The 18,541-nt window shown below is 43.0% G+C and overlaps 1 protein-coding gene across 6 annotated transcripts in view; it reads left to right on the forward strand.

Annotated features, from left to right (window-relative positions):
* Positions 1 to 953: 953 nt before the first annotated feature.
* Positions 954 to 18,541, forward strand: part of Fmnl3 (formin like 3) — a 55,533-nt gene continuing 37,945 nt past the window's right edge. For 3 of the 6 annotated variants that reach the window (XM_040280671.2, XM_078014732.1, XM_040280675.2), the window contains exons 1-2: positions 1,265 to 1,370; positions 9,474 to 9,630. In XM_040280671.2, coding sequence (XP_040136605.1) covers positions 9,478 to 9,630 — 153 coding nt within the window. In that variant the 5' untranslated portion in view covers positions 1,265 to 1,370; positions 9,474 to 9,477. Of the gene's footprint in view, positions 1,371 to 9,473; positions 9,631 to 18,541 lie in introns of all 6 variants that reach the window. The other 3 variants (XM_005324923.5, XM_005324924.5, XM_005324925.3) reach the window with 1 other exon arrangement.

Below are 18,541 nucleotides of genomic sequence, written 5' to 3' on the forward strand. Positions count from 1 at the left end.
GGTCAAGTGACAATCCTTGATACAGTCTCTGAGGGTAGAGGAAGAAAATGTTGTAACTGGTCATGGAATCATAGGGCCTCCTAGAATGATAAAACTGGCTCCAGTTGGACTGGAAATGCTAGAGTGGTAGTTCCTTAAAATAAAATGGGGTGCTATCCCTGGAAGAAGAGGAATGAAGGCAGGCTGGCAGAGATGACAGATGTCTACCACATCATCAGTGATGACCCGCCAGTAGATGAACCCAAAACAACACTGTTCTTCTGCTCCTGGGTTTCACACCAGCCAGATGAACCTTGAGAAGGTCCTTTCCTCCTAAAAGCCTTTCACCCAATAAGGTCTTTTTCAACGCTCAATGACTTTTTTTTTTTCCTTTTGGTACTGGGGATTGAATTCCAGGGGCACCCAACCACTGAGCCACATTCCCAGCTCTATTTCGTATTTTATTTAGAGACAAGGTCTCACTAAGTTGCGCCAATGCTGAGGCTGTCCCACCTCCCTAGCCGCTGGGATTACAGGCGTGGACCACCGCACCTGGCTCTTAGTGACTTTTAACAGACTTGGTCTCTCCGTTTTCTGAGTGTCTTAATATATCTAATTCTTTGGTAGGTAGTTTTGAACACTGTGCTTTATACTTATTTGAATACAATAGTGTCTCATGCCCTCCCGCGACCCTAACGACCTGATACCCACCTGAGCCGCCAGGGCGCGCTCCGCTTCAGGCGCAAGGGCATAGGGGGCGGGAGTCTCTGTGATTGGCAGGTGCGGTCGTCAATCGATCGTAGGAGGGCGGGGCGGGCCGCCCGGGAGGCCCGTGGGCGGGAGGCGGGGCCTGCATGAATGCGGCGCGCGGCACGCGGGCTGCAGTCGGCGCTAGCTCTCGAGCGTAGCTCGAGTTCTGGCGGAGAGTGGGTGGGAGGAAGCGAAGTGGGGGGAGGGGAAAGAGCGCGGGGGGCGGGGAGGGGCAGCGCCCGGGCGGCGCGCCGAGAACTGAGAGGCAGCGGGTGGGAGCCAGAGTCGGCCGTCGCGGTCCCGGACGCTTCTGTGTCACTGTCTGCTGTGCTCTGCCCCCATCCTCGCCGCGCGCTGCCCTCACGGGACTCGGAGGAGCCCCAGTCGCTCCCGACGGGACTGGGGAGTCGGGACTGGGAAGCCGGCGCTGAGGGAGGGATCGGGTCCGAGCGGCCGAGCCCAAGGCCCCCGGGCGTGGAAGGGGGGGCTAAGGCCCCCAAGGGGGCCCCGCCGCGATGGGCAACCTAGAGAGCGCGGAGGGGGGCCCGGGCGAGCCGCCGTCGGTGTCGTTGCTGCTGCCGCCAGGCAAGATGCCGATGCCTGAACCCTGTGAGCTGGAGGAGAGGTTCGCCCTGGTGCTGGTGAGAGCTGAACCCAGCCCCCTTTCCCCTCCTACCACCCCCCGGGGTCCCGACGCCCCGGGTGGGATTTTGTGCTGGTCCTGGTCCCGCCCACTCCTTAGCCAGGGCGGACGACAGACCCCGGCCTCCAGTGTCCGGGAGCCTCTGTGCAACCAGTGGCTGAGCGGGGACAGCGGGTCGGGGATCTCCAGGGGTCGCTTCAACCAGTGGGCATTCTGGAGGAGGAGAGGGACCCCAGTCCGGTACCGCCCCAGGATCCGGACTTTTCCCTCCTTCCTTCCTCGGTGCTCACTTCTCCCCACTTTTCGTCGTTCTCACGGGTCTGAGAATTCTCTTTTCGGAGGATTTTGATGGGGCTGGCTCACTCCTCAGCTACTTCGGACTTAAATTAGTAGGGAAACTGCCTTTCAAGTTAACATGGAGGCTTCTCAGGGAGTGGGTCCCTCTCCCAGCCCAGACCAGATGTTTTGGGGGAGAGGGGGAAAGAAGAGGGGGCTGGCAGCTCTTGAAGCCAGTAGAATAAAGAGTAATGCCATTCTACTTATTTTCAGGACAGCCTGCAGGCATCTTAAATTATAGTGGATATGCCTAAAAGGCTGAACATGTGGATAAGCCATTTCAAACTAGAGTGTTTTTCCAATTGAAACAATACGTAAACCATCCCATTCTGCCTCCTCCCCCCCTCCTTTTCATGTTAAACTCTAGTGACTGGTTTGTGTTCTTTTGCTTGTGCTTCTTTGTAGTTGTTCTGTGGGTTCCAAAATGGTCGGTATGGATAGATTTTTAGAGCTGACTTTGAGATTCTACTATGGCATGGAAATTGAACCTTGATGTCAATGATCCTGAATAGAGGTTCTGAGCCCTAGCATGAAGCAGGAGAATATGTTGGAGCTAAACATTAAGTTTTGGAGAAAGAAAATGAACATTTGCTAACAGATGAAACTTGCAGAAATACTTAGTTTACCCAAAGAACTCTCTAAGAGGTAGCAATAATTCTGGTGTTATTATTGGTATGGCTGAAGGGGCTAACTTTGCCAGTGTTGAGGGATAAGCATGGACTTAGCAGCCTTATTGGGTTTCATCTGCTTTAGAAGAGGGAGATTAGATCTTTTGGCAGCATTGGAACTGTCTAGAGATCCTGGTCTCTGGTGGAGAGCCTGCCATCAGCCCATTGGCACCAGAGCTGGCTCAGAGAGGGTCCATGATGTTCCAAGGGGGAGCCAAGTCCTGGCACCTCTGCATGCCAGTACCGTGAAGGGCCCGAGGGATCTGGGCCACACATCCTGTGGCCCTCCGTATTTCCCCCAGCTTCCTCAGAGGAATGGGGGGGTGGTGTGAGTCAGTGATTACTAATGTGCTGTGACCATCTCAGGCTGAAGAGGAGAGACTGGGACATAGTGCCCTTGAGAACAAGAGCTCAACTGTTGGGAAAAAAGAGTGGGAGGGAAGCTGCGCTTGAGCAGGGGTGTGAAAACCCCCAGGGAGCTGGCACCAGTTAGCTATAGAAATTAGAAAGAGATGGACTGAAGTGTATTGAGTGAGGGGCTGTCCAAGGTAGGGGCTGCCATGCTTTGGGGGGAATACAGAACCAGTCTATCATGTCCTTATTGGGATTTTGTTGGCTAGTTTGTTTAATCAGCAAATTGATGGCTTAATATTCACAAAATGTACATGATGTCCTGATTATTAACCAGAGCACCCAAAGAGCCCAGGTCAAGTAGGGGACTAGACCACCCACTTTCAGTCCTTCCTTTCTGTATAAAGATTTGTTTCCTTGTGGCTTTTGTTTTGGTCCTGTTTCTGTGTGTCTGAGTTGCTGCTGATGGAGGGTTTCAACAGGGCAGGTCAGGGCTGGTTAGCTGTCTCAGAAGAGGAGGGAATTTAAACTCAGTTTTCTAACACAGAAATAACACTTGAAGATTTGAGTTTTTCTCTGGGGACTTTTAAGCTGTCTCCTTCTACCATCCTTTGAGAACAGTATTGACTGTGAGTTAGATGTTTGACTTAGCTATAGGCTCATGTATTTCCTGACCAGTTAGGAGAATAAGCATAGTAGTAGAAAAAGCAAGGAGTCTTAACCTCTTTGAACATAGATTTCATCATCTATAAAATGGGGCTAATAATTCCTGATCTGGAGGGATTGTGAGACCCAGATATATGTAAGGTGTTTGGCACCAGTAGGTACTTGGTATAGATGAGTTTCTTTGCATGGTAATATGAAACAGACAAGTTGCTCCTTAGTTTTTTTCTTTCTCAGTTTGTCAGCTTCACTGTAATTGGGTTTGTGAAAAAGCTATTTTGGAAAGGAGGGTTATAGATGTGTAACACATTGGTGTCTCAGTTAAGCATGTGGACTTTCAAGTCAAAATGAGTTTAAATACTGAGAAGGAGACACTTTCACTCATAGAAAAGTATTTACCTTAAGTAAGTTACTACATAATCCCTTTATGTTCTGTTTTCCTCTTATAAATGAGAAAAATAATATCATTTGCCACAGGGGTTGTTGTGTGATTTAATGAAATTAGAAGCCAAATACTTAGCAGAATCTGTCATGTATTATATGCTCAGTAAATGATAACTTTTAAGTGTACCTCTCAGCAGTGACTAAGATCTAAGATCACTTGAATTCCCCAAATGTGTTTTGTTTTATTTATTGATTGATTGATTGATACTGGGAATTGAACCCAGGAATGCTTTAACTGAGCTAGCCCTTTTTATTTTTTATTTTGAGAAAGGATCTCACTAAATTGCTTAGAGACTCAATAAATCACTGAGGCTGGGCTCAAATTTGTAATCCTCCTGCCTCAGCCTCCTAAATTACTAGGATTATAGGAATGCTCCACCATGCCCCACCCAAAAGTGGTTTTAAGTTCAGAAATCTGATGAATCCAGTTACCCCATTCTGTATACCGAGTCTCAGGATATGCCTTCTGCTGTCAGATGGAGGCCCCTATGGAAACCCCCCTGAAAAACACCCTGATTAGGGAAGTTGTATCAAGCTGAGTCAATACCAGAGGCTCCCTCTTTTTATGTACAAATTACATGATTTGACCTTCAGCTTGCTAGCCAGGTTGTAGAGCTAGAGGCCTGAGGCTGTGGAGTGATTTATTTAGGACATTGATCCTAAGAGTCTTAACCCAGTCCTGTACCCTAAACTGGGGCTTCCCTACTGGTGTGCTGCAAATAGGTCATGAGTATGCTGAGGTCCCTAATTAATCCCCTCTTGGTGTGCCCTGAGGTGAAAAAGGTTGTGAAGCTGCTGTGTTAAACTGCATTTGAGGATTCCCCCACCCCCACCCCAGCAACAATTCGCATTCTGTTGAGTATTGAGAAATTTGGGGTTTAGATAATAATTGGAGTTCCTCTTTATTAATATCAGAATAAGAGCCAGTCTCTAATCTGATAAGGCATTTTGGTCCCAAGCTGAGTTGCTCTGAAGCTAAAATTTTGGCTAGAGCTGGACTTTCCTTAGGGGAGGTAGAAGGCTCTGAGAAGATAGCTTTCTGCCTTTGGTTGTTCTCTTTGTTAACTTATTATAGGCTCAAAAGAGATCTAAAAGTTCTGATGCTGAGGAAGCCCTGACTATCCTTCAGAAGGAGGCTTCCTGCATGAGGGTGGGGTTGTTTGGCAGAGTTGTTCCTGCTGCCGCTCTTTCTCTCACATTTCCTGGGTGAGGACTGATAACTTGGTTTGACCATAAGTGTACTAGCTAAGCTGTTGTGGGTACTAGTTGTCTCAGAGACTTTGAGGGGCCTCCTTTGATACAGAAAGGGGCTGGGAAAAACTTGGTTTAAATATCAGGTTCCAAATTGCCATGGTTGAATTTTTTCTCCCCAGCCCTGGGGATTGTGGTGAATTAGTTCAGGCTGGAATAGAAAGAACTTGGAGAAGGGAAAGGGCCCTTGACAACAGCTGGTTAGAGGAACCTCTTCCTTGTTCAGAGAACCCACTGAGAAGACCAGAGGCCACAGAGAGGAACCTCATTCCCTTGCTTGATTTTTCTATATGGCCCAGCCTTAGTCTGAGGAAGGTGTTGTGTGTTAGGGATGGGTAGAGTAGATTGTCATTTGGGTCTGTTTTCACTGCCCACAGGGAGAGTCAGCTTTTGTTTTTCCTCTCTTATTCATTATCTAAAGTATGGGACAATTCTTAAAGAAGATGAGATTGAAGGAAAATATCTTTTCTTAGTACCCTTACCAAATGCAGCCAATGTAGTTTAAATTCTGTCTCCTTCCTTCCTTCCTTGCATAGAGTGTTATACAGTGTTATGATACATGACAATATGTATTTATCCACTTTTTAAAATTTTGCTTTTGTTATTTCATTAGTTTTCCTAGACTAGTAATTGTAAACATTTCCAAATGCTTGTACAATGGTCCATGAAGTGAATGTACCATTGTTTACCTAACCATACTCCTATTGTTGGACATTAGGTTATTTGCTTCTGTTTGTCATCATACACAATGCTGTGATGAACATCTTGCATACAACATCTTTTCAATATTTAGAGTTTTGCTTAGACTAGAAACCTAAACTTACTGGATTGTGGATATAATTTTTTTAAGGTAGTAAATACATATTTTTAAGTGGTTTTTAAAAAAAGAGATTAATGTGCTAGACATTGTGGTGCATGTCTATAATCCTAGTAACTGGGCAGGCTGAGGCAGAAGGATCACAAGTTTGAGGCTTCCTGGGTTTAGGATTGGAGATGTAGCTCAGCAGTAGAGCACTTGCCTAGCATGTTTTATCCTGGGGTTCAATCCTCAGTACCAAGAGAAAGAAAGAAGAAAGAGTTGTGAGAGAAGATCCTTAAAAGGAAAGAAAATGATTAAGAATAGTTTCTTGGACAAGGGATGCTCAATGGTAGAGTGCTTGCCTAGCATGCTGCAAGGTTTCAGGTTCTGCCAAAAAAAAAAAAATTTCTCTTGATTATGATTTTTTTTCTCCTGATAGCATGTTTATTAAGCCAATTTGGAAGATACTAAAAAGTATAAAGAAATTAAATTAAAGTCACCATCCCCCCCCACCACCACCATGTTTTGTTTTGCAGTATTGGGGAAATGAACCAGGGGCACTTTACTGAGCTGCACCTCCATCTTTCTCTTTTTTAGAGGGAAGATACTGGGGATTGAACCCAATAGCACTTTACCACTGAGCCATATCCCAACCCTTTTTATTTTTTATTTTCAGACAGAGTTTCACTAAGATGCTTAGGGTCTGCTAAATTGCTGAGACTGGATTGAATTTGTGATCCTTCTGCCTCAGCCTTCTAAATTGCTGGGATTATAGGCATGTGCCACCATGCCTAGCTTCTTGCATTTTTTTTTCCTTTTGTACTAGGGATTGAATTCAGTGGCACTTGATCCCTGAGCCACATCCCCAGCCTTATTTTGTACTTTATTTAGAGACAGGGTCTCACTGAATTGCTTAGTGTCTCCTAGTTGCTTAGTCTGGCTTTGAACACACAATTCTCCTGTCTCAGCCTCCCAAGCCATTGGGATTACAGGCGTGCGCTACTGCACCCGGCTCTTGCTTTTTTTTTTTCATTTTCATTTTAGTTGTTGCTGGGCACAGTACTTTTATTTTATTTATTTATGTGGTGCTGAGGATCGAACCTAGTGCCTCATGCATGTGAGACAAGTGCTTTACCACTTAGTCACAACCCCAGTCCAGCTTCTTGCACTTTTAAAATCTCTTTTTCTTTCTTGTTATTATAAATAACACTGTGATGAACATCCTGTGCATAAATATTTGTGTTCATCGCTGATTATTGTCTTAGATAAATTGCCAGAAATGGAATTGTTGTGTCAAAGGGTTGTACTTTTTTTTTTAAAGACAGCCTCGCCAAAGTTCATTGCTAAATATACATTACGGCCTTGTTACAATAGCTGATCCTTTCCTAATTGGGATGGACCTTTATTTTATTCATTTATTTATATGTGGTGCTGAGACTGGAACCCAGTGCCTCACACATAAGAGGCAAGTGCTCTACCACTGAACCAGGATCCCAGCCCCAAGGGCTATACTTTTTAAAGGCCTCTAACACTTAAAAATTTTTTAAATCAGCTACTTTTTCTACTGATAGTATATAAGTGGCTCCTTTTCTCTATAAACTAACCATTTCTGGGTGGTTTAGCTTTTTTTTTTTTTTTTTTTTTGTGGTGCTGGGGATTGAATCCAGGGTGAACCCAGGGCCTTGTGCATACAAGGCAGGCACTCTGCCAACTGAGCTATACCCGCAGCCCCTGGGTGGTTTAACTTTTTTAAAGTCTTCATTAACTTGATTAATAAGAATTGGCATCTTGCCTTGTCTTGAATTTTTTCTGAATATTTCATCATAAATATTTTGGGCATTGTATGTTTGTGTCTTTTGCTCTCTATTGGGGATTTATTATATATACATATGTCTGTGAAATAAATATATTTTTTTTGGCACTTTCAATATAAAATATTTTTCACTTATGAAACTGCATAAACACTATATGTAAGAATAAATTCTAAAATGAACACCATTGTATCCACTGTGGAGTTCTTGGAATTGCTTCCTGCCCCTTGTTTTCTTCTTCCTGCTACCTTAGCTGAGATGTGAAAGGGTTTTAGTTCAGGACTCCTTGGGTCTGTGTTTTGCAGCTGGGACAGTCCAGGTGGCAGCCATACCAGTGCTTCCTAACTTTGTCTCTGAGGAAGCAACTGCTACAGCTGCTGAGAACAGGAACTGGTCATGGTGGAACTAAGTATTTTTTAATGAAAATCTTAATAATCCTTTTTTATAACATGCTCAGAATTGGCACATTTAAAAAAATTTTTTTAGTTGTTAGACATTTATTTTACTTTTTATGTGGTGCTGAGGATCAAATCCAGTGCCTCTCACATGCTAGGCAAGCGCTCTACTACTGAGCCATAACCCCAGCCCCTTAATAATCTTAATAACTAATCTTAGGTGAAAAAGAAGCCAAAGTTGAGAGGAAATGAGATCACAGATCCTCCTCTGCTCTTGAATTGCTTGGGAATGCTGGGTAGAACCAGAGCCCTGGTTGTGTGATAAAGACCAAAGTATGCACAGTAAGAACTGACTAGAGTGAACCCAGGGAACAGCAGCACTGTCTGCCTAGTCAGCATGTCATTGTTCTGCCAGTCAGCTGGTCACCTCCATTCTGGAGAATCATTTCTTCCAAATCTGAGTTGAGTTGCAGCAGAACCAAGGAAAGACCAGGGGGTTATTCTAGATCAGAAATGACTTAGAGAAGGAGAAGGACCTTTTTCTTTGAAGATAAGAGAGGGTGCTATCATCATATACCCTCCCTCTCTTCTCAGCCTCTCTGGATACTTTAGGACATCGTATGTTTGTGTCCTTTGCTCTCTATTGGGGATTTATTATATATACATATGTCTGTGAAATAAATATATATACTTTTTACACTTCAGGGAAGTGATTAGCAGGGAAAGGATTAGCAACGGATAGGAATTTAGAGTTTTAAGGTTGTCTTTCATGAAGAGGAAGGAATTCCAGAATAGAGCCTACCTGGGCAGCTAGAATTCCTCAGTTTCTGTTTCTGGGCCTTTTTTTTCCCCCCCCTCCATGGCACAGCTACACTTTTTATCTTGTTTTCCATCCACATGAGAGGGAGTCCTCTTGAAGTGTGTATTGGTATCAAGCTGCCTCTTGGTCCTGAGATCCACTTTTTGTCCTTTTCACGGTTCTTTTCTTTCCAGGTTCTTGCTCCTGCTGGCATGTGCTACACTATTGAGCTATACCCTGAGCCCCTTTCCAGGTTCTCTTACCCTTTCTGCCTTCTAGCACCTCACAGCAAAGCTGTGGGTTGGGAGTTTGTGTGATGGGTAGGGGAGGACCTGGAGAGCTTTGGGGATTAGTGTCTAAGTCCAGCTTTACTAATCTTCATGCTCTTCTTAGTTTGTAAAGAAGTATGAAGTTGTTGAAAGGTGTTCTAAGTAATATTCAGAACCATAAGGGGCTAGCAGAATTAATTACATGACAGATTTTTTTTTTTTTTTTTTTGCCTATGGAGGAAGGATTTAGGCTGTTGTTTATCAATGGCTGTTCAGTTATTGTCCTTATCTCCCTACTTTTCCACCCTCACCCAGGATTATGGCCAAGGCTACGTTAAGAACCAGAAGTCTTACCTTTGGGTCCCCAATAGGAGAGAGAAGTACTGTTTCTCCCCTACTTAATCATCTGTGCTTAAATTCTGACTGGAGACAATCAAAGTTCTCTTCTAATTGCCCCAGACCCTTTCTCCAGGTAAGAGCTGGATATGAGCCTGAGGTTGTTATTTTGTTATAAGAACTATTTAATAGTTTAGAACAGAGTTTCTGCTTTTTTTTTTTTTTTTTTTTTTACCAGTTTCATTGCAGGGTTGCAGGGAACTGGGGAACCAGATACTAGATCTTCCTAGAGTTTCCTATGAAACAGTTAAAAAAAAAAATGCTGGGGATATAGCTCAGTTGTTTAGAGTTGCCTCACATGCACAAGGCCCTGGGTTCAATCCCCAGCACCACAAAAAAACAAAAACCCTCTATTCTGGAAGGAAGTAACAGGTTTGAGATTTCTAGGCTCAGACTTTCTTTTTTGAAAGAAAGACCATTTTTATTACATGGATGAGGATAAGACTTACTCTTCAAGGTTGTGAGGATACTAAGGGAATCAACATAGTGAAAAGACTTTGTAATCTATAAAGGTTCTACAAATAAGAGTTTAATACATATATATCACTTGGTATACCACCTCTGATCTACATTTCATGTGGTTTTCAAACAAGGAGGAGGTATTGTCCTAGAAGGGTTTTTGAGAACAAGTGAGGAGGTCTTATATCACACTGACTGGGAGTGGACTTAGTGTCTGAGGAGTATGGATTTAAAGATCTACAGTGTTGGTCAATCCTCCTCTTAGCAGGAGCTCCAAATGCTGGTAGCACTCCTGTTAAGATTTGCCTTTGCTTATCTGAACCTTCCCTGTCCTGTGTCCCTATAGGGAATGAAGCTCTAAGAGGAGTAAAAGTCAATGCAGGGTCATAGTTCCTGGGCTTTCTGAGATTTCCCATTTCCTGTTCACCTCAGGAAGGATAGCCCTCTTGTTATTTCTGCCTATGTGTTAAGTGCCTGATTTTTCTGTACTGTGGGCTCTACCCTAAACCAGCCTAAACCTCATCACAGAGCAGTTTGGAGTATATATACTACACCCACCCCTTGGTTAGTCTCTCAAGTCAGTGTAAAAGTCTTTGTAAGTTGGGAACGAATAAATAAATAAATAAATAAACAAACAAACAAATAAATAATTCCCCCCCCCTGTATTTTTATTGGTACATTATAGTTGTATATACTGGTGGGATTTGACATATGCACACAATTTAACAATATATTTTGGGCAATATCATTGGGAATATGTTTGAGAAATCTTTTTTTCCTTAAATATTTTTTAGTTATTGATGGACTTTGTTTATTTATATGTGGTGCTGAGAATAGAACCCAGTCCCTCACACATGCTAGTCAAGTGCTCTTCTACTGAGCTACAACCCCAGCCCTTGAGAGTCTTTTTGACAGTGCTTCTGAATCTTTTGGATAATAGATCCCTTTGAAATAGATAGATAATAGATAGATATAGATAATAACATCCCTTTGAAATAGATCCCTTTGACAAGGCCAGGTGTAGTGGCACAGACCTGTAATCCCAGTGGCTTGGAAGACTGAGACAGGAAGATTGCCTCAGCAACTTAGCAAGACCCTGTCTCAAAATAAAATATAAAAAGGGATGGGGATGTGGCTCAGTAGTTAAGTAGTTAATGGCACCTGGGTTCAATCTCCAGTACCAAAAAAAAAAAAAGAAAAGAAAAGAAAACCTGTGACCTCCCCTCACGCTATGTGTGTATACACAGTATTTTGGGAAGCTTAATAAAATCCATTCTTGAATCTCCTTGGGAAGTTCTGGTTTCAAATCTGGAGGAATGAGAAGGGCCAGCAGATGAGGACACTCCTATAGGAGCTCCTCTGCGCCAACAGTATTCTGAGTCTGTTATCAGAACAAGATAAAGTGATGCCTCTGTTGGTGGTTCCAATGAAGAGAGCTTGTTGGAACTTGGCTGATTCCCATTCAAAGGGAGATAGGCCCCTGGACACTTTGGTTTCACTTTAATTTAAAGATCTGTTGTGATGGGGCCTACCCATTTGAACTAAGACCTAGCTTTCAACCTCCTGGAACATTCAGCTAGAGGTGATAGAACATTCTTTGATAAATCCCAGGAAACTAGTGGTTCCTTGCAGTGGGGCCAAAGGTTAGGATCCATCCCAAGTTTGGGAGATACAATGCTGACATTTAAGAAGAAGAAGCTGGGTGTGTTGGTGCATGCCTGTAATCCCAGCAGTTTAGGAGGCTGAGGCAGGAGGATCACGAGTTCAAAGCCAGCCTCAGCAAAAGCGAGGTGCTAAGCAACTCAGTGAGACCCTGTCTCTAAATAAAATACAAAATAGGGCTGGGGATGTGGCTCAGTGATTGAGTGCCCCTGAGTTCAATCCCCAGTCCAAAAAAAAAAAAAAAAAAGAGAAGCTTTTCTCTTTCTCTCTTTTTTCCATTACTGGGGATTGAACTCTAAGCCTTACCTGTACATGCTAGGCAAGTACTCTACCACTGAGTTACATTCCCAGCCTAGAACTCAACTTTTAGTGTTAAGAAAGAAAGCTCTGTCTCTTCCACTCTCTGCACTGAACCAAAAGAAAACAAGAGAAAAGATATCAATGGGGTCAGCAGCTTGCCACAGCCCCATTCCCTGTCCTGTGCTGAGTTTATCACTGGTTTTTAAGAATCCTAAGAGAGGGTTGGGGATGTGGCTCAAGTGGTAGCCCGCTCGCCTGGCATGCGTGCGGCCTGGGTTCGACCCTAAGCACCACATACCAACAAAGATGTTGTGTCCGCCGAGAACTAAAAAATAAATATTAAAAAATTTTCTCTCTCTCTCTCTCTCTCTCTCTTAAAAAAAAAAAGAATCCTAAGAGATACACTCTTCTGCCCTGGGGCTATATTTTAAGTTCTTAAATATATGCATGATCCCGGTTCCCAGGCACAGGCAGATTGTGTATTTTTAGTCTCTTTCATTTCCAGGCCAGTGAAAGCTGTAACCTGCAGTCTTGGCAGAGCCATGGCAGTGGAGTAGGCAAAGAGAATAAGCCCAAGCTCTGAGCTTCACTGAACCTAAGCTTCTCAAAGTCAGCTCAGTAGCCCTGACCCTCATGGAAATAATTTTCTCTAGATTCTTGTCTCCTAGGAATAAGTATGGCAAATAATTTTAAGAGCTTACAATTATTGAATAGTTATCCCAAGCACTGTGCAAAGCACTTCACATACATTATCTCACTTAATCATCACAACAAGCAGGGGTTTTTTGTTTTTGTTTTTGTTTCTGATACTTGGCATTGAACCTAGGGCTTCATGCTTATTGGGCAAATACTCTACTACTGAGATACATCCCCAGTTGAGTTTTTTGTGTGTTTATTCTTATTTTGTTTTGTTCTTAACTGAAGACCTCGGTTCTTATTATTTCCATTTTATAGATGAGGAAACTGAAGTCCAGGAAGGCTAAATAGTTCACTAGAATTATACAGCTAGTAGTTAGTGAAGTCAGGATTTTTTTTAATATTTATTTTTTAGTTGTAGGGGGACACAATCCGTTTATTTTATTTATTTATATGTGGTGCTGAGAATTGAACCCAGCGCTTCACACATGCTAGGCAAGCGCTCTACCACTGAACCACAACCCCAGCCCAAGTGAAGTCAGGATTTTAATCCAAACAGTGTGACTCAAAACTCACCTTTATTACATTTTCCTCTTTCCAGTGTTGACTCCCCTTGTTATCAGTATTGCTTTGGCGAGGATTGAGTAGAGTATGGCAGAATATGGGGGAAGAACATATTAGGACAAGTTCTTCTTTGCCGAGAGTGTGGTGGAAAGATTTGGGCTTTGGAGTTAGCCAGTCCTAGTTGGAATCCCTGCTATCCCACTAGGACATTTGCTATTTAATAAGTTTGTTTTTTTTTTTACTTGCCATATGCTAGTGATACCAGTGGGTATAAAGTTGTTAAAAAAAAAAAAAAGCAATGTCATTGCCTTTATGGAGTTTTGAAGAAAAGACAAATATTAAACAAAGATTTAATTACAAATTAGGATGTGTCCTTAGGAGGCAAAGAACAGATTGTTAAGAGAACATAATAAAGAAAATTTCATTTAGATTAGGAAATCTTGGGTCTATTCTAAAATGTTCATTTTGTTTTCCTTCCTTTCTTGATTTATTAAGAAAATATATTTTAGATACTTGCTCTATACACAGCACTTTTCCAAGTGCTTTGGAGTATATCAGAGAAATAGGAGATAATGCCACCTGACCTGTTACAATGGAGTCTTTTTGCTTTAGTCTTTTTTTTTTTTAATATTTACTTTTTAGTTTTTTTAGGTGGACACAATGTTTTTATTTTTATGTGGTGCTGAGGATCAAACCTAGTGCTTCACGCATGCCAGGTGAGTGTGCTACCACTTGAGCCACATCCCCAACCCAGTTTTGCTCTAATCTTGCAGGACACTTCCCTCAACCCCTGCCCCATCCATTTTCCTAGCTAAAAGAATTAGGGAAAGGGTTTTCTTTCTTTCTTCCTTTTTTTTTTTTTTTTTTTTTTTTGATACTGGGATTTGAACCTGGGGGCACCAAACCACCAAGCTATATCTTTAGCCCCCTTTTTAAAAAAATTTGAAACAATTCTCGTTAAGTTGCTTAGGGCCTCACTAAATTGTAAATTGTTGAGGCTGGCTTTGAACTTGTGATCCTCCTGCTTCAGCCTCCTGAGCATGGGGCTGCGGCGGGGGTGGGGGGGTGGGGGAGGGTTTTCGAGGAAAAAAGAACAACCTGTGCAAAGCCTTGGGGTAGGAACTGAAAGGCCAGATTGGTTGACAAGGATGCTGAAGAAAGGTCCAAGAAGGCATCAAGGAGGTGAGCAGGACCCAGATCATGTGAGAACTTCTGGCTTTGGTAAGAAGTTTTAAAATTAGTTGTAGGGGCAGTTTTAGACATGGTAGTACTCTCCCTTGCTTAATAGTGTTAAGTTCACTGTGGCTTCTGTGACAGTCCTGGAATCTGTTTCCCTCTGGGCAGCAGCCACCCTGAATGAGAGCCTGGCTTCTTGCGAGGCTCTGCTACCAGAATGATGGCACCCTTTGCCCTTTCAGGTTTGACTGGTACTCAGCCCTCACTCCTGTACCCACCCTCAGGCCAGAAAGGGCAGTGTCTGTACCAGGCTGTCCCCAGTGTTTGGCGTGCCTATCAGTGGCCTGAGCCTATAATTTGGTGGGTTGGATGGTTACAAAAATAAAAAGTGTGACCTATAACTAAAGCTGAGTGGATTCAGTGAAGAGGGAGCTTTTAATTTGCAGAGATCCTGGGCTGTACTTAAGTGGAGGAGAAACGGGTCTCCTCCCCGACTCTCCTCTGAGTTCTGCTTTAGTACTTGCTTTGGGGTGGCTGAGAGCTTGGGAACTTGGGGGTGTGATGTGGGGCACTTTTAGGGAGGTATTTGAAAGGACGATGGGGGTTTGATAGGGCTTCCTTGGAAAGTAGGCATTATTCAGCCCACTGGAAATGGAAATAGTTGAAAAATGCTTGCTGCATATTTGTTTATGTGTTAAACAACTATTGAATGTATATTGTAGACATTAGAAATACCAATGGCAAAAGAAACAGACCATTTTCATAGAATTCATATTGTAATTGGAGAGACAGTAAACAAACATACAGATATATAACATAATGTTAAGCAGCAATCAGTGCCATGTAGTAAAAGAAGGTAAGATAAGGAGATTGAGAATAATGGAGGTGATAGTGTAGAAAAGGGGTGATAGTGCAGAAAGGTGGTCAGGAAATTGGGGGGGGGTTAAAGTAAACAAGAAGAGTTAAATAGGAAAGGGTCTTTCTGTGGACTCTGAATCACAGTGCCTGAGTGTGTCTCTCAGGAAGGGGGACTTCCAGTGGCAGTGCAGCCATGTGGGCAGGGATCAGAGGCAGTGTTCCTTTGGGGACCCAGCTGGTTCTTAGGCCCAGGTGGGTCCCAGTCAGGGTCTGTGGTTACTTCTTCCTGGCTCCAGTTGCAGAACTGTCTACAGAGCCGGGCAGGGTGCTGATTAACTGTAAATTGACACTTGTCTTTCTAGGGCTTGTCAAGCCTGATTCTTTCAAGATTTCCTAAAGTTTCTATGTATTTTGGGCTAAAAGAGGAATACAAAGTCAGGCCTGGGAAACAGCTGTGAGGAGTGAAGGGATTCCTTCAGCCTGTGTGCATATGTGTACATGGGCATTTTGTAAGAGCTTTGAGGCTCAGTGGATTTGGATTTGAATCTTTTTTTTTAATTTAATTTTATTTTTTTTATTGTTGGTCGTTCAAAACCTTACACAATTCTTAATACATCATATTTCACAGTTTGATTCAAGCAGGTTATGAACTCCCAACTTTACCCCGTATACAGATTGCTGTATCACATCAGTTACCCTTCCATTGATTGACATATTGCCATTCTAGTGTCTGATGTATTCTGCTGTCAGTCCTATTCTCTACTATCCCCCCTCCCCTCCCCTCCCCTCCCCTTTTCTCTCTCTACCCCTTCTACTGTAAATCATTTCTTCCATTTGTATTATCTTGTCTTACCCCTCCATTACATAGTTCTTGATATATCATATTTCACATTTTGATTCAAGTGGGTTATGAACTCCCATTTTACCCCGTACATATCTTGCAGAATCACATCAGTTACACTTCCATTGTTTTACATATTGCCATCCTAGTGTCTGTTGTATTCTGCTGCCTTTCCTATCCTCTACTATCCCCCCTCCCCTCCCCTCCCCTCTTCTCTCTCTACCCCCACTACTGTAATTCATTCCTCCCCCTTGTATTATTTTTCCCTTTCCCCTCACTTCCTCTTGTATGTAATTTTGTATAACCCTGAGGGTCTCGTTCCATTTCCATGCAATTTCCCTTCTCTCTCCCTTTCCCTCCCACCTCTCAACCCTGTTTAATGATGGTCTTCTTCTCGTGCTCTTCTTCCCTAGTCTGTTCTTAATTACTCTCCTTATATCAAAGAAGACATTTGGCATTTGTTTTTTAGGGCTTGGCTAGCTTCGCTTAGCATAATCTGCTCTAATGCCATCCATTTCCCTCCAAATTCTATGATTTTGTCATTTCTTAATGCAGAGTAATACTCCATTGTGTATAAATGCCACATTTTTTTTTATCCATTCGTCTATTGAAGGGCATCTAGGTTGGTTCCACAGTCTTGCTATTGTGAATTGTGCTGCTATGAACATCGATGTAGCAGTGTCCCTGTAGCATGCTCTTTTTAGGTCTTTAGGGAATAGACCGAGAAGGGGGATAGCTGGGTCAAATGGTGGTTCCATTCCCAGCTTTCCAAGAAATCTCCATACTGCTTTCCAAATTGGCTGCACCAATTTGCAGTCCCACCAACAATGTACAAGTGTACCCTTTTCCCCACATCCTCGCCAGCACTTATTGTTGTTTGACTTCGTAATGGCTGCCAATCTTACTGGAGTGAGATGGCATCTTAGGGTGGGATTTGAATCCTGACCTCTGTGTATTGGCTCTGTGACCTTGGGCCAGTTCACCTACTTGAATGTAGTTTCTTTTTCTGTATAATTAAGATAGTAGTACTTGCCTTTTAGAGATTTTGTGAGGAGTAGCTAACATATATAAAGGATCCAATGCAATGTCTGGTATAGTTGGTACTCAGTAATAAATTTAAGTAGAAATATTCTAAGGCCATTAACCTTTTGAATCAGGAATCTGGTATTGAGGAGCCAAGTGAGAATGTTCAAGAAATATGAATTGTCATTGATAGGTAGAAACTGTTTCTCTGGCCAGGTGTGGTGGCACATGCCTGTAATCCCAGTGGCTCAGAAGGCTGAGACAGGAGGATTGCAAGTTAATGGTGAGGCACATAGCAACTCAGTGAGACCCTGTCTCTAAATAAAATACAAAATAGGGCTGGGGAGGATGTGGCTCTGTGGTTGAATGTCCCCGAGTTCAATCCCCAATACCAAAAAAAAAAAAAAAAAGAAAGAAAAGAAACTGTTTCTCTGTACCTCAAACTTATAAAATCTTTGAACTGCACATCAACATTAGTTACTATTTTTTCCAGCTTGATGATATTAACCTAGTCATGACCTCTCCACAGATCTTAGGGGCCCCTCAGGAACATTGTAACACCTGGATCCTGTGCACCTGTCCCTTAGCATATTTTTTCTCTGATGTAGCTATGGAAAGACTCAACTTTTTTTTTGTGCAGCAGAGGGCTACTGGGGATTGAATCCAGGGGCACTCTACCACTGAGCTATGTCCCCAATACATTTTTATTTTGAAACAGGGTCTTACTAAATTGTTGAGGCTGGCCTTGAACTTGCAATCTTCCTTCCTCAGCCTTTCAAGTCACTGGGATTACAGTTGTGCACTATCACACCTGGCTAGGACTTGACTTTGAGAGAGTGCTTAACTGGGGGCTTTTTTAAAGGTCAGAACAGCCATATGGGCCTGTTGAAGCCCAGACATGTCTTCCTTGGACTGTATTGAACTCTGGAGAGGTAGGGCCATTGCTGTGCAGATTCATTTTGCAGACTGGAGATCACCTACTCTCCTCCCTTCATTGTGAAACTTGGAGAGGCCTGAATGTATCTAGAATGGATGCACCAGTAATATCTAAATAGGTTTATTTGAACCTTCTATGTCCAGAATATACTTGGACCCCTTTGAACAGAGTTCTTGATTGTGGTTGTGGTTATTTTGTTTTTACTTGCTGCTCAGCAGAATCGGCATCACAAGCACTCATTATCTTCAGGCCCTTGGCAGTCAGGGCACTTGGTGAATCCTGTTCCCTTGGGATGTGCTCACGTCTGCAGATTATTTCCTGATGCATCTGGCATGAGTTCCAGGTTGATGGTCCAATAGCAGCTACTAATTGCTCCCTTTGGACTTGTTTAATTACTGCTGGCATGGTGGGTGACTAAGGAGTTAAGAATCTCTTGTGCATTTATGGGGCAACAGGCCCTGGTGAGGTCTCAAAGCATTTATCTGTTATTTCCCTAGAAAATCCTTATTAAAGGTTGTAAGCATAATCTTG

The sequence above is a fragment of the Ictidomys tridecemlineatus genome, chromosome 6 (assembly GCF_052094955.1).
Source record: "Ictidomys tridecemlineatus isolate mIctTri1 chromosome 6, mIctTri1.hap1, whole genome shotgun sequence".
NCBI classification, from domain to species: domain Eukaryota; kingdom Metazoa; phylum Chordata; class Mammalia; order Rodentia; family Sciuridae; genus Ictidomys; species Ictidomys tridecemlineatus.